The sequence below is a fragment of the Eschrichtius robustus genome, chromosome 1 (assembly GCF_028021215.1).
Source record: "Eschrichtius robustus isolate mEscRob2 chromosome 1, mEscRob2.pri, whole genome shotgun sequence".
NCBI lineage: Eukaryota > Metazoa > Chordata > Mammalia > Artiodactyla > Eschrichtiidae > Eschrichtius > Eschrichtius robustus.
This window is the reverse complement of record NC_090824.1, coordinates 171,246,734-171,261,503: the sequence shown is the minus strand read 5'-3', so window position 1 is coordinate 171,261,503 and position 14,770 is coordinate 171,246,734. Positions and strand designations below refer to the sequence as shown.

The 14,770-nt window shown below is 47.4% G+C and overlaps 1 protein-coding gene across 5 annotated transcripts in view; it reads left to right on the top strand.

Annotated features, from left to right (window-relative positions):
• Positions 1 to 2,702: 2,702 nt before the first annotated feature.
• DIP2C (disco interacting protein 2 homolog C) overlaps positions 2,703 to 14,770 on the top strand; it is a 360,625-nt gene continuing 348,557 nt past the window's right edge. For all 5 annotated transcript variants that reach the window (XM_068559508.1, XM_068559500.1, XM_068559492.1 and 2 more), the window contains exon 1: positions 2,703 to 2,920. In XM_068559508.1, the coding sequence (XP_068415609.1) occupies positions 2,836 to 2,920 (85 nt within the window). In that variant the 5' untranslated portion in view covers positions 2,703 to 2,835. The remainder of the gene's footprint in view (positions 2,921 to 14,770) is intronic.

The following is a 14,770-nucleotide window of genomic DNA, read 5'->3' as shown; positions in this document are numbered from 1 at the left end:
AGAACAGGTGGGAAGAGAGGTGTGTAGTTCCAGGTGGAAGATCAGGAAGGAAGGCTTCATGGAAGAAGTGGCATTTGACCCTGGACTTGGATGGGTGAAATCCGGCGTGTGGCCGTGACTTGGGTGGGGGAATAGGAAGAGGAGAGGCACATGTCAGCAAAAGAGACACAAGAAGGGGAGATGACCCACAGGCAAGTGAGAACTCCTCAGGTGACCACAGGTGCATGCAGGGAGCGCAGGATAGAAAGTAGGGAAGGAAACTTTGTGTCTGTGAAGCCTTCGGTGTCAGATCAAGGAGTTCTTTGGTTTGTAGGCAGAGAACCGTTGTAGATTGTAGAGCAAGGGGACCGTAACCCATGGCAGCCACAGTAGGAAGATCAGAAGGGGAAAAACAGGGTAGGGGCTCTGAGGGCCTGCATTAGGCAGTGGCAGTGGGCCTGTGGGGTGGATGTTACTGAAGCTTGACAACGGGTGTGACTCAAAGCACGGAAACCAGGAGAAAGGGGGGCTGCTCTTGAGTAAGAACACAGTAAGGGTGGGAGGCAAGTGGAGGTTGATCTCAGACATAACGTGTTTTGAAGACGTGGCAGGACTTCCAGATAAAGATGTCTCTCAGGGCATTGGAAATGCCACGAACACTCTCCCAAGTGTACTTAGTAGTCATACAGAGACCTGCCCAAATGAAGACGCATCTGCTTGGAATCCAAGTAGACATTTGATGTGTTTAGTGTAACGTAGTGGTTTTCTTTGGAACCAACCTCAGTTACAGCATCAGACATGGATGATCAAGACCCACCCACGAATTAAAACAGAATACATACTTTTATTCTGATACCATCTGGACCTAGACTGACTTGACACACTCATTGTGTGGAATGCGCAGGCCCACTTTGCCGTAATGAAACGAGTGCAGAGATTTGCTCTGGAGACCGGGGTTTGAATCCTGGTTCTGCTGCATTTTATTTCTCTAAGGCCTTCGCCTGTAGCCCCAGATCCTCTCGAGGGCTCTCTGCCTCAGTGGTCTGTTTATCCTGAAAGGGGGAGAGACTGTGGTGGAGCCATACCGGTGTGGCCCCCTGTGTCCACTGGCTTTATGTCCAAGACCATAAAGCAGAGGCGTTTGGGGTTCACCTGTTTCAAGCTCATCATTGATCCGTATTAGGTCAGTGAGACCTATGTAAGAAATGCCCACAGCTCTCTAGTGGTCACTGTTGTCCTATCAGCGGGAAGAACAGAGAGGAAGAAGGCTTGGTCCTTGTCCCCAGAGCTGTCACTCAGACTAATGAGAAAGATAAAGGCCAAGGAGATAAGGGCAGAGACAAGTAGATAAGATAGTGGGAGCACAGTAATGGGGAGGAGAGATTTTTCTGGAGTTGATGTTAGGGACGCTGTGGGAGTGTGTGGGCAGAGAAGGGGGTCACTCAGGGTGAAGGCCACTAGGTCTTCAGGAACCAGCTTGTGGGGCGCGCATGGTGTGACTGCAGATAGGGGCCAAGTGGTGGAGGGTCTGGAGTCTCCCATTAAGAGGGTGGACTTGTATTCATTAGACAATGCAGGAAGTATTAAATTGCCTATTTTTGAAAGGGGAATAAATGCCACTGTGTTTCCGGAGCCAACTTGGGCCCCTCCCGCCACAGGGTCAAGCGGATGTTGGTGGGGGGGCCACCAGGAGGTCTGCGGTAGGGGCTGAACTGGGAGGAGTGGGTCCGGAATGAAAATGACATGCGAGAGCCTTGAGGGGACAGGGGAGCAGAGGGTGCGTGAAGACTGAGGAAGACAGGCAAACACTCCCGGGACTCTTCCCAGCCTGGATCATTAAGAAAATGGTGGAAGTTATTAGAAGCCAGGAGGAGGGGCTGGTTTGTGGAGTTCGGGGTTTGGGGGCATCTGGGTGACGTTATTCAGTTGGACAGTCGGAGGGGGTGAGCTAGCCTCCCCAAACGGTCAGGACTGGAGGCCCAGGTTTGGTGATGCCCCCAGAGGTGACACCGGTGCGGTGGGGGCGGAAGAGAGAAGCGCGGAGGACGAGCCGTAGGGCCCTCGGGCGAGGGCGCGGGAAGACCTGCTGAGGACACGGAGCCCCGGGCTGAGGACGGGCCGGGGTATCGGGGCAAGCGTGGTCGGGCTGACCGGGAACGTGGAGATTCGGTGACCCATCTCTCCTCTAGCCGCCTTCACGGTGGGGAGACGGAGCCGAGGGAGAGGCACTGATTGTAGCCTCAGGGCCAGGCTGGCAGGTCCTACATCAACGCGAATTAGGAACTTCCAGCCTACTCCTCTTTCCACAGCCCACGCTGTCTTTTACACCTCCCGCCCCCAACACACAACGCATTTATTAAAAAAAAAAAAAAATTCAGCCCGCAAAGACCCGGAACGCCGAGGCCGGGGCTCCAGCAGGTATTTTTCTGCCTTAGGCCTGAGTAGGCGAGGGCCGGGCCGGGGTGGGGGAGGCCCCGCTGGGCCGGTGTGCGAGCCCCGCGCCCCCGGGAGCGCGCGCTGCGCCGGCCCGCCCTCCGTCCCCGGTGCGCGTCCCCGCCCGGCCCAGCCCCGGAGCGCGTGCCCACGCCGCCCCCGCCCCGTGCGCGCTCTTCGCCGTCACGCGCGCGCCGCGGAGCCGCCCGGTGGAGCGGCGGCGGGCGCGCTCCGGGCGGGACGGGGGCGCGGGCGCGGGCGCGAGGCCTTCGTGCCGGGGCCGCGCGGAGGAGGCACGGGGGAGGAGCGCGCTGCGCCGCCGCCCGGCCTGCCGCCGCTCGGTGCGGGTCCGCGGGGCGCGAGGAGCGGCGAGACCGCGGCCTGGAACAAAGGGAGGCCGGCTGGGGCGGGGGCGTCGCGAGCATGGCGGACCGCAGCCTGGAAGGCATGGCGCTGCCCCTGGAGGTGCGGGCCCGGCTGGCCGAGCTGGAGCTGGAGCTGTCGGAAGGTAACAGGCCCCGCGCTCAGCCGGCCGCGCTGTCACGGGGGCCGGGGCGCGGGCGGGCGGGCGGGGGTCTCGGCGCGGTGCGAGCGCGGCCCCCGCCCTGCGGCTCCGTGTCGTCGGCCGCGGCCCCGGCGCCGGGGCCCTGGGGAGCCGGACGGGGCCGCGGGGCCGGGGGCGCAGCCGGGGCGCAGGACGGGGCCGCGGGGCCCGGGGCGCAGGACGGGGCCCGGGGCGCAGCCGGGGCGCAGGACGGGCCGCGGGGCCGGGGCGGCCTCGCGCGCGGCCTGGCGGACGGGGCCGTGTCCTTGGTGCGCGTCCGAGCGCTGCCCACCGCGGCCGGGCTGGGGGCGGTTCCGCGTTGCGCGGCCTGAGGCTCCGCGGGCCTCGTTCTAATGCGAAACTTGTCTTTGGACTTGAGGTTTGACCGCCGGTGTCCGAGGCATCCTGGCTGGACTGGGATAGTACTACTATTGTTCCCGTCCGCTGGGATGCGAAGGTTGGGTGAAATTGGAAAGCCTCCTCCCTCAGGCCAGGGTCTGTGCCGCGTTCCCATCGTCCCATACTTAGGATTTGTGACAGATTTGCCACAGTGATTTCATGGAGTGTTATATACGGTTTCTTATTTGCTCTTAATGGTGGGATCATGTGCTCAGCTGTCATAAGTTTTAGATCGGATTTTGCTATGTCTTAAAAAAAAAAAAAACCCACTGAAGTTCCGAAATGTTGAATGTTTAATATAGATTTAGAATTCACCCAGCTCACCCTGGGAAGGCCACTAATACACTGTGGGGTGGGGATAGGCCGGCTTGTCTCGAATTTATATTTGGAGCAGTTTAGTGGTGAACTTGTATGTGTGTGTGTGTAACGGTTTTGTGGGGCTGGCAGCCAGAAAGTAAATTCATTCGTGCCAGTTTTCATCAGCAGGGAGAAGCTGGTGTTGACCGTATGGTTTCCTTTTTAACACTTTCAGGGCAAAGAAGGGGGTACAGGTGGGGGCCAGGGGTGAAGTGTCTTTTCAGATGTCACAGGCTGGAGATGTTTCTGTTTCACATTTGAGGTTCTGCAGGGTTCTGTAATGCTCAGCTGTCCCATAGGAGGAGACCGTTTCCTGGACTCTGTGCTCAGCAGACACTGTTCTGAAGGGCTGGAGATGATGAGGGCTTTGCTGGTACCTCAGTGCAGTGCCCAGCTGGGCGAACAGTACTTAGGTCTACACTGGTGGATAAGGTGTGCAGTGTGGACAGATTGCTTGGAGGGATGAAGTGCCCATTGGAAAATATTTGCCCAAGTTCTTTGATTTTGTCAATGTTCACATGGGTTTTTCCCCCTCACTTTACAGGCCCCATAGCTGTGCACCACAGTTGTGTTATTTACAACACCGTATCATTCATGCATTCTCTCCAGACAAGCACTTCTGCTATGTCTGTATTATACTGATGTTAAGTGTCAGTACCCTACCTGTGTTGGCAAAGCGGGAAGCCGTCTGAACTCACCAGGAGCCCTCCACCTCCCCCGTCAGTCTGGGATGGGCTCACATTTGCTTCTGCACATCTGGGACAGTGCGTGGCCCCTGGTGGGAGTGGCTGCTTGTGGACGTGGACACTCACCTGCTAGATTGCACTCACCTGTCACCATCGGTCACTCCTAGAATGTGTCCCTGTTGTCCAGGGGATGGCAAACCACTTTAGACCAAGGTGTGCTCAGCCTAGTTCTCTGTGAATTCCTTGTGTCCCTACAGATTTTTAAAAAGGGTTTAATGAGTTTCTTATTGAGTGTCTGGGCAGAGAAAGGGGTGTGTGTTTGCATATGGGAATCACATTATTGTTTTTCTCTCTCTCTAAACTCTGCTAGGCCCGGCTGCATCACCCAAGAGTAAGAGTCAGAGGGTTGTTGCTTTGGCCACCCAGCCTCAGCCCGCTTCTTCCCGCTTTAGCTGTGTCATCTTTGACTTGCTTTGTCCATGCTGAGTCGATTGGGTTTCTCTTTAAGGTCATTTGGAATTTTGTGTCTTGTGACTATGTAGAGTAGTTTTACTGTCTTAAATTAGATGAATCAACTTGTTTTCCAGTATTGCTTAATGGCAACCAAAGAATGGAGGGATCAGAAATCTGTGCCTCTTTACATTTTAGAACTTAAAATCCCCCAACATAACCACTTTCAAAGTGAAAAGTTAAAACAGCTTTTAATGCCGAGTTATTTAAGCATATTGCTTTCATATTTTATCTTCAATCAGGATTCATGTGGAGAGAATTCTTTAAATTAGTCTTCATCATTTTATTAAAATATCAGAACATACTGTGGAAACGTGTGGACGTTCCAGCGCTCAGTTCCTACAAAGGAGCATGGGAAAACAATTCCATTTTAAGCACATAATGTAGGTTGAAAAAAGAGTAGACTCTTCTTTCAAAGTTCCTATATGGCCTGCCAGCTGTTAATGGTTGTATATTTTATCTAGATTAGTAGATGCTGGTCCAGTTTTGGTTTGCACTGTCTGCTGGTGCTGCTACGGACACTTAGGTTATTTTATTTTATAGGTCACTGTTTGGTAGAGGGTTGCAGATTGACTTCTTGGCTGCAGAAGTCAGATTTTCACTTTCCTGCCCTGCTGGTTGCCTCCCTCTTTTCTTTCCACTGTCTGTTGCTACCCAGTGCTTCCCTCTTAGGGGAAAACTGGGCTGCTCTCCCTGCAGAACTGGTGCCAGCAAAGAACAGGAGCTTTCTGTGGGGAGATGTGGTGGGTGCCCCTCCTATGGGCAGCAATGGCCTCCAATCCACAGGTCTGGGTACAGTCTTTGGTGTGGAGCCAGGGGTTGTCGGTCTGGTGAATTCTTGGGACTCAATGTGAGATGGAGAGGAAGCCAGTGAGCTGGCTGGTTGCTGGGTGCCAGGTGGGGTAGCACTGGCTCTTTTCTTCACACACTTTTCCCTAAATCATTTTTTTCTTCCCTTCCCTTCCCTTCCCTTCATTCTTGCCTTTTGGAATCATGCATTTTTCTATTTGGCTTTCAGAAGGCCTCCAAGTAGTTTCATTAATATGTAAATAGACATTATTTGGCTTAAGGAAAAACTTTAAATGGAAACACTGGCAAAGCAGAGAGGAAACAAAATTTCTCACTAAAGACAGACTCATGTCTTATTAAAAAAAAAAATCAGTTGTTGATTGAACTTCAGCAGTAAGTTTCTGTGTTAACTGACGGCTTGTGTCCTGGGCTGTACACACCCTGGACTTGCAACTGTAGACGATATCATCCCACTGTTTCAGGAGTGGTTGAATTCTTATTTTGGTAGGACTTTGGGAAATTGCCTTGTGATGTAGCCTGTGAAAACTGGTGTTTGCAGAAGAGAAGTCCGTTAGCTTTCTACTTTGTGGCTTTTAAATTGTGAGTGTGCTTACTAACTTCCTAACTCTTGCTTTGGGAATTACTCAGTTTGTAAGGTACAGGATTACTGCAACTATTAGTTACGTTCTGTAATCAAGTCCAACTTAACATTTTCTACTAAGTGCGAAACTGCCCAAGGAAGGAGGTGCATGCTATCTGTTCTTTGTGTTGATCAAGGAACCAGTAATTTTTTAAATTGCAGATGAGCAATTCACATGCAGCTGGCATAATCCTGTCACCAGAGTAAAATCTTAAAGAGATGGCCAGTTGGAAGGTTTGTAGATTTGGTGGTGTGTGGCATTTTCAGGGCTGCCAGCACAGTATAGCAGATACACTTAGCTCTAGAACGTGAGTTCTGTCCCCATCAGCCCCTGTGCTTTTCTTGGAGGTCCCTGTGGCTGCAGAGGTGGCCACCCAAACTGAAGCCTGGGACCACCTTCCAGGGTCGGGGAGAGGAGACCTGCTGTCTCTAATGCAACCCAAATGTTCTCATTGAAAGGAAATAGTGGACTCTGGAAAGCAAATGTGTGAAAAAATGCTTTCTTCTAGAGTCTTGTTGATAATTTGTTGTCATTGGGAGGGGAGGAGGGAAGGGGTCAGAAGATTCAGGGAATAATAGCTGAGCCGCTCCACCGGGGATCAGACCTTACCATTGTTAACAAAACCTGTTCACTCTGTCACATCGTCTCAAAGCTGCCCCCAGTAGCTGTACGTATTGTGGTGAATGAAATGGACTACTTGGCTTGATAAATCTAAAAGATTGTTATCTGAATTAAAAATATGTACAAAATGGCAGCATTGATATGTGTGGGATGTGAAATGTGTGGACTTGAATTTTAAGAGTTCTTCAGAGTTATGAAAATAGTTAAATTTGAATGTTCTTTTCTTGATGAATAAATATAGATGTCAAATTTAGCCAGGAAATTAAAGGCACACATTAAAGGCACTGATGTGTGAGGTTGATCCCAATGCTCAAAAGATCTTTGCGATGCTGTAGTCATGCTTAGAGCCGAATGTTGTGAGGTCACAGCTGTAACAACGACTCTATTTTGTTTCATTCTGGGCCCACTGGCTTTATATTCTTGTTATGGTTTGGAGGCTACAAGCTGTTGGATGTTATGAGTCACTTTTTGCCTTCCTCCTCCCAGCCTTTTTCAAATGGGTTGTCTCTTTTTTTAGAGCTGATTTTTTTTTTTAAGCAGTGATTTATGGGTTAAGTTGTAGCATTCTTCTGAATTGCAAAGAGAATGTATTGGATAATCTTCATTTTGATGTCATGTATATAGACTGACTCACCACTTCAAATCCTAGTCATATTAAGATTCTCATGATTACTCAGGTACCTTACTAAAAGCAGATGCTCGCCTGCAGTTTTTGGCTTGGTTTCGCACATCAGTGTTTATCCTGGTACATGGAAGGCACCTCAGGTGATGCGATGGGCTTTGGCCACTGTTTACTGTTCCTTTCCTCCAGTCTCTCCGTCTGTATGCCTCTACTTTCAAGGTTGCCTGTGTTCATTTTCCTTCTTTCATGATCTTTTTGTGTGCCCTACAAAAGTTACCTACTATCATTGCCAGTGCTCTGTTCTGCTGAGAGCGTCAAAACGTTGTCACGTCTCGAAAGAAGCAGTTGCATCCATTTGTTCTTGATAATAAATAGCGCTCTCAAAGGGGAGAATTTAATTGAGAATCCCAGCTGGCGGGGGTAAGAACATAGGAGTCAGGTTTGTACGTATATGGCACTTTCTTCAGGACCCAACGGGGTGTTAATGTTCATAAGCCCTTAAGACAAATAAAGTGGGAAAGGCTAAGATATTGAGCTGTAAAAGTCAACATGACAACAAGCAGCCTTCTTTTGTGGGGTGGGGGACTGGGGAGGTTGCTCTTTAGTTTTGTTGCTGTTGAATATCGTGGAGAATGAAATGTGCTCTCTGTGCTAAGAATCACAAATTGAGGTGGTTCTTTACCAAATGCTTTGTGCAATAGGTATGAAAAATCAGGGAAAAAATGACCTAACATAGTGAGGACTGAGGGATTCTGTGATTGATAGTGGGTTAAATAGATCTTTTTCTTCTGGGCTGCCAGTTTTAAATCTTTTTTTTTTTTTTTTTTGCTTATTAAGTTGGAAACTGTTTCTGTGTCCTCATGAAAAGATTGAAGACTGTGGGCCAGATCCAAACTAGTTCTGGCGGCACCAGAGAGAGCAATTCCTTAGATACTTGTTCGCAATTATGCACAATTAATTTTTTTTTTTTACTGAATTATCTGGTTAGTCAAGTCACATATTCTTCTATTTTTTTAATTAGAGGAATACTCTAACATTTTAAAATTATGAAGTTAAAAAACTCATATGTAAATATGTCCCCTCTTCAATGTGGGCTGCTTCACACCCACCAGCCTCAGGTCTGAGCCTCTGGCCAAGGAGGAAGGCAGTTCCCTGCTGGACACTCGGTGCTGAGCAGAGAAGCTTTCTTCCAAAACCAAAAAAGCAAGTCTCTCATGTTCTGACCATGTGTCTTACCAGTGCAGCTTGCCCTGTGTCAGGAGTTTATAAAACATGTTAAGCTTTGGTGCGGAGAGGCCCACACATCTCAGTTTCCGTGCGGCAGGTCTTAATCTGCCTTCGTGGCTTTGTTCCTGCCACTCCCTCGAGTTGGCAGAGCCACATGTCTGGACCGCTTCACTCTCGGGAAGAACACAAACCTCCACATCGAGCCCTGTCGCCTTGCTGGCCAAGCCCAGAGTCATGTCCCTGTGAAGATGCAGGTTGCATGGGTCTAGCTGACCAGCTCTCTAAGGAAGCGCTTCCTGGCTAGTTTACCTGAAATGAAAACAGAAATGTAAACTGTGTTACTAATTAACCTTATCAGAAGATTCTGGGTCTTTATGAATAAAGTAGTATAAGTGGAGATTACATGCTTTATTGCAAATAGAGCACATCCAGTTATATCAGTGTCACAATACCTGACAAAATACCTGTCCAGGACTCTGCAGTCGTGGCATCACCCCGGATAAGCCACCAGGCTCTCCCAGTCTTGGTGTCCTCGGGTGTCAGATAGGGTTAAGAACTCTGCCTTTAAGCAAGGGTGCAATTCCATTAAACTTAAGTCATTAAAATACACCTATTTAGGGACTTCCCTGGCGGTCCAGTGGTTAAGGCTTAGCCTTCCAATGCAGGGGGTGCGGGTTCAATCCCTGGTCAGGGAGCTAAGATCCCACATGCCTCACGGCCAAAAACCCAAAACATAAAACAGAAACAATATTGTAACAAATTCAATAAAGACTTTAAAAATGGTCCACATCAAAAAAAATCTTAAAAAAAAAACCCAAACCAACCACCTACTTAAACCCAAGGAAATAGTGTATCAACTTGCCAGGGTGGAAACTTTGTTACTAATGTTACTAAGGTACATTATAATGTACCTCATGCTTACAAGTTACTGTTGCAGTGCCTGTCCTGTAGGGAAATTCTGTCAACCTGAGACTCGGTGTTTGGGTGGGTTTTGTTGTTTCATTTTGCTTTTAGCTCAAGTGAATATAGTCTTATTGCAAATGGTGGGGCTAGGCTTCCCCCACCAAGCACAACATTGACCTGGGCCAAATGAGAAATAGCACTTGGGGTTATTTTGCTGTTGGTATCAGAGTTCAGATTTTGAGAATTTCTGTTGTACATAAATTAATATGAAAAGGAAGTAGAATTCTACCTCCCTGTTTTAGATGGTGGCGAATTATTATTTAGCTATCATACCAGTAAAGGATTTTCTAATGCCTGTTGGTATTTTAGCATTTCTTTCCTGTTATTAGGAAGATCTGGCCCGGGACATGGGGAAGAAAGTAGCCTTGATTTTGCTGTTTCCTTCATGACTTGCTGAATTTGACACAAATAGGATTCTGGATGAAATCTGCCCTTTATGGAAAGTGTCTAAGTAAAACAAGCTTTCTGAATGTGTTGTACAATATTCTGTCTCCCGTGGATACAGAGGAGCAAAGCCTTGGGGAAGGACTGTGGGCAGAGGTTCCTTGGATGGGCTGCCATTCCTTGGGTGATGGGCATCTGCTGTTGGGGGTGTCTACCACAGATGGAAAGCTCACGGGCTGACTGTGTCATTGTGGTCATAGGGCAGGTTTGATCACTCTCACTTATTCTTGAAAGATGATGTGGGGTGGGAGCAGTATTTAGAACACTAGCATTCCTTGAAACAAAGATATGAAATAAAGCTCATACATCTCATGGTGCCTTATAGCTTTTAGCTGCTTTCATATTGACCTTTTTTTAGTCCTTTGAAAATATTTTCTAGGGAAATGACATTAGCTTCTCTGTATAAATGAGGAGACTTCAAATGATCAGAAACTCATCACGAGCCCTAGAATCTTGGCTTCCCGACACATTTTCACCATCACGAGTGAACTGAACCACCGAGCTGCTTTCTTTTGAAGCATGATGGGGATCCCGTCTTCTCCTGTGAGATCAGCAGCAGGCGCTCTGTGGAGTCCTGGGTGCTCTCGGGAGCGTGAGCAGTGGGCAGCGCCCTCCCCAGCAGCCTGTTCCAAGTCAGTGAGGAAATGGGACGAATTTCCCTTGCATGTGGTTGTAATGCGTGAAGGCTTATGCTGCACGTTTTCTTAGCTGGCTGCCCCTAAACTTTACATTTAAGATCGAATCTGTCATCTAGGGAATGAATATATGGGTGTTCGCTGTACAACTCTGTTTTCTGTATGTTTGAAATTTTTTTGTTTCTCATGGAAGATGAACAACATCCTTTATTTATTAAAAAAAATTTTTTTTTTTGGCTGAGTTGGGTCTTCGTTGCTGCACGCGGGCTTTCTCTAGTTGCAGCGAGTGGGGGCTACTCTTCGTTGTGGTGCGCGGGCTTCTCATTGCGGTGGCTTCTCTTGCTGGGGAGCACGGGCTCTAGGTGCGCGAGCTCAGTAGTTGTGGCTCGCGGGCTCTAGAGTGCAGGCTCAGCAGTTGTGGCGCATGGGCTTAGTTGCCCCGCGGCATGTGGGATCTTCCCGGACCAGGGCTCAAACCCGTGTCCCCTGCATTGGCAGGCGGATTTTTAACCACTGCGCCACCAGGGAAGCCCTGGAACAGCATCCTTTAGAATCAGGAGGCTGGATATGGTATGGCTTATCTGAAATCTTAATCGTTTTGGTCAAGAGACGATGCTGTTAGTTCTTGTGTCGTTTCTGGGAAAAATATTCTACATGAGGTTCCAGGAATAACCTCTTCAGTGTCTCTGCAAGAGTGACCTCTCTCAAAGCTTCCTATTACTAGCCAGGATGATGGCGATCGTGTTTAAGCTGCCACCAATCACTTACAAGGCAATCAATCTTAGGTCTTTTATGTAGAGTGCTTTTATCCCAAGTGGAGTGCCTGTCTGACCTTCTCCAGGCCTTGCCTTGCAGGGATGCAGGCCACGTCTAATGGATGTGATCCACCCTCATCTCTGGTCCCCAGAGAACCGGAGTCTTGTCAGTAGGAGTGGACAGTGCATAACTCGGATTTTTAAATCAGATGTTGCAAATTGATGTCTTTTTTGGCATGAACAAAGTCTGTTATCTCTGTTTATGGGGGAGGACGCTTACATGTCTCAGGCCACCACTCACTGATTGTTCACATGTGCTAAGCACTGCATTAGGTGTCTTACATAGATTACCTTTTTTGAAGGACATTTGTCTCACGAAAAGGGAAGCAAGTTAGTGAGCTTGCCTGAGGTCCTGTGCCTGAGTGGTGGGTGTGAGCCGGCCAGTTTGCCCTGGTCGCTCTTCTGGCACCAGCCCCCTCCCTTCCAGCTCCCGACGGGACACCACCCTCATGTAGTGAGTTAGGAATCCAAGTCAGAAATGGAATGTTGAAAGAGATACCAAGTTTCATGGTATGTGTGGTGACTTTTCTTTTTTACGTATTTACTTTCGCATACCCTAATGATGTGTTTTTTTTACCTGATGTAACAATTAACTTAATTACCAGCCATTACTGGTACAGAGTTCCATGAAGGATATTTTAGGAACCTGTGGTCTCAAAAAAGAGCCTTTATTTTCATAACTATAATATGCTTAATAAAGTTGTTGGGATTGTGGCTTTCTTTTGTTATTTTATTTTTTGTTCCTTGAGTGGAAGCTAGTTAGTGATTACTCATAATTGTGAAAATAATCTAGTGATTAGAGGATCTTGTTAGGTCAAATCTATGTCTCCTTTCTTTTATGTAAATAAAAAAATCTTAATCCAGGTAAATGTCGGCAGGAATGACCATGTGTAAAGTGGATAAGATTTTTGTGTGACGTGGTCACCCTGGGATATTGTCTCAGGAATTTTCTAGAGCATCCATCTTTATTCTTACTAGTTTACACCCTCCCCGTTCCCTGATTATTTCCATTTGCACCAGAAATTTGAATACAAGTGTGTTCAAGATGGTATTTGTATGTGTGTGCATGTATCATGCCTTTTTGCTATAAGATGGACTGTTTGAATAGTGCTTTTGGACACTGACAACTTGGTCAGAAAACCGGTAGCTCCTCATTAATAAAGGTAGATATTCTAGTATCAGGAAGCCCTGAATACTTTCTGTGTTATATTAAATAAATAAATCCCAGAACAAAGATGGTTTTGTGTACTATGTATTTGCCATGACTTTCTTGTAAGAAGTGTGAATGTTTCATCCACTTATCGGAAATCCCATGACTCGCTTAAACAGAGAACATGGATTATTCTGTCTCCAGATCATTTTCATGTATTTATGATCGCACCTGTTCTATTAGCTGTGAAAGCCATCAGTCTTGGCCTAGCTGGGCCCATGCTGATAGAATTAAGGGAAACAAGATCATTTCCAGCTTGTTTTAAACCTAAAGCTGCCCATTAACTGCATAATAGCCCAATCTTTAAAAATGATACAATTTGACTTTTAGTGGATGATAATTAATTTGGTTATCTATGGCTGAATCATTTCACTGCATTGTGAACTATTTTTTGATTTCTTCATAATATGGATCCGACCCAGAAGATGGGCTGTAGGCTCGGAGTGATAACATTGTTACTTGTAACTTAGACTAACTCTTGGTTTCTCTGAGATGATAACCATACAGTCGTATATTTATTTCCCGTTTTTCACGTTGTTCTCAATTCTGAGTCCCTACTGGTCATCCCTTTCACCCACGTTCTTTCCTTCCTTCTCCCTCCATCCTTCTTCTATTTTGTTGTCTTTCACCCACAGACCCTCAATATATGGTGGATGTGTGTGTGTGGTGGGGTCCTGACTGCTGTGAATTTTTGATAACCTGTGGAAAGGACTTTTTTTTTTTTTGAGCAAGACACCTCTACACCTCTAAATGAACTTTCAGTTGCCTAAATATCACCTGTTTGGTGGACTGTCTGTGGAAATTTTAATTGTTTTTTATGGGGTTTGGCTGACCTTTCTCTGCCCCACCAATTACTCCACCCAGCCCATGTGTACTCAAACTCTGCAGGCCTGGTTCAACACTGCTTATATGCAAAATAATTAACAGAGCTCTATAAATAAGGAATCACATGTTGCCACATAAATAGTTTCCCTGTCATTTGAGTGTGGATTGTTTTTGCTCCTGTGGTGGCCCTGAGGATTCTGGCCTTTGTTTGGAAGCACCTCACACTGAGGTGGGTATGAAATGTAAAACTGATTACAGTATTATTATCACTCACAAGCGGACAACAAAGATGCTTTCATCTGAACAGCAGCTGAAAATTAGGGTGTGTTCGGTTTGGATGTTGGATGACCTTTTTGAAAAAAGCATCTGGCTTTTGTCATACTTTGAAAGCTGTGCTTATACTGTTTTCTGTGTTTTACTTAGAGTGTCTACAGTTCCTAAAGGAGATATTTGCTTATTTTAAGGGGATAAATTACTTTACAATAAAAATACTCTCTGGGGATTTAGATGGAATAGGTTTGCCATCTTATTTGTTGTTCACTATTTAACACCAAATATAGTGGACTTTTAAGTGGCTGACATGCCCCACCCCCTTGCTGGTGTGTATTTAGGTGGAAGAGTGTGTGTGCGTGTGTGTGTGTAGGTGCAAACATACACACGTATATCTAACTGGTTCAGTCACATTTGATTCCAAAGTTAGGGATTGTTTTTGCCACATGAGAGCTTTTGAATTGTTCTGTTCCTTAAGCATTTATTTCATTTGCAATTTATTGAGCGAGGGTCTCTTGGGAACTATGGGAGTGGTGACAGCTGTTTTTATAATCCAGGAGATAGGATGGAAGCCCGTGGGAAGCTCAGTATCGATAGACAAATAATTGAGAAGGATCTACTTCGAGGCTGTGTGCAATCAGACGCCCAGTGAGTGGTCTCAGCAAGGAGGGCTCTGAGTGCCGAGGAGGGAGCAGCTGGATGCTGGGGAGCAGCCCTTCTCTCGTTGTGCCTGGAACACCTGTGTTTGGGGTGGGCCATTCCGACCCTGCTCCCAGCCTGGCTACTCCCGGCCTGACTGC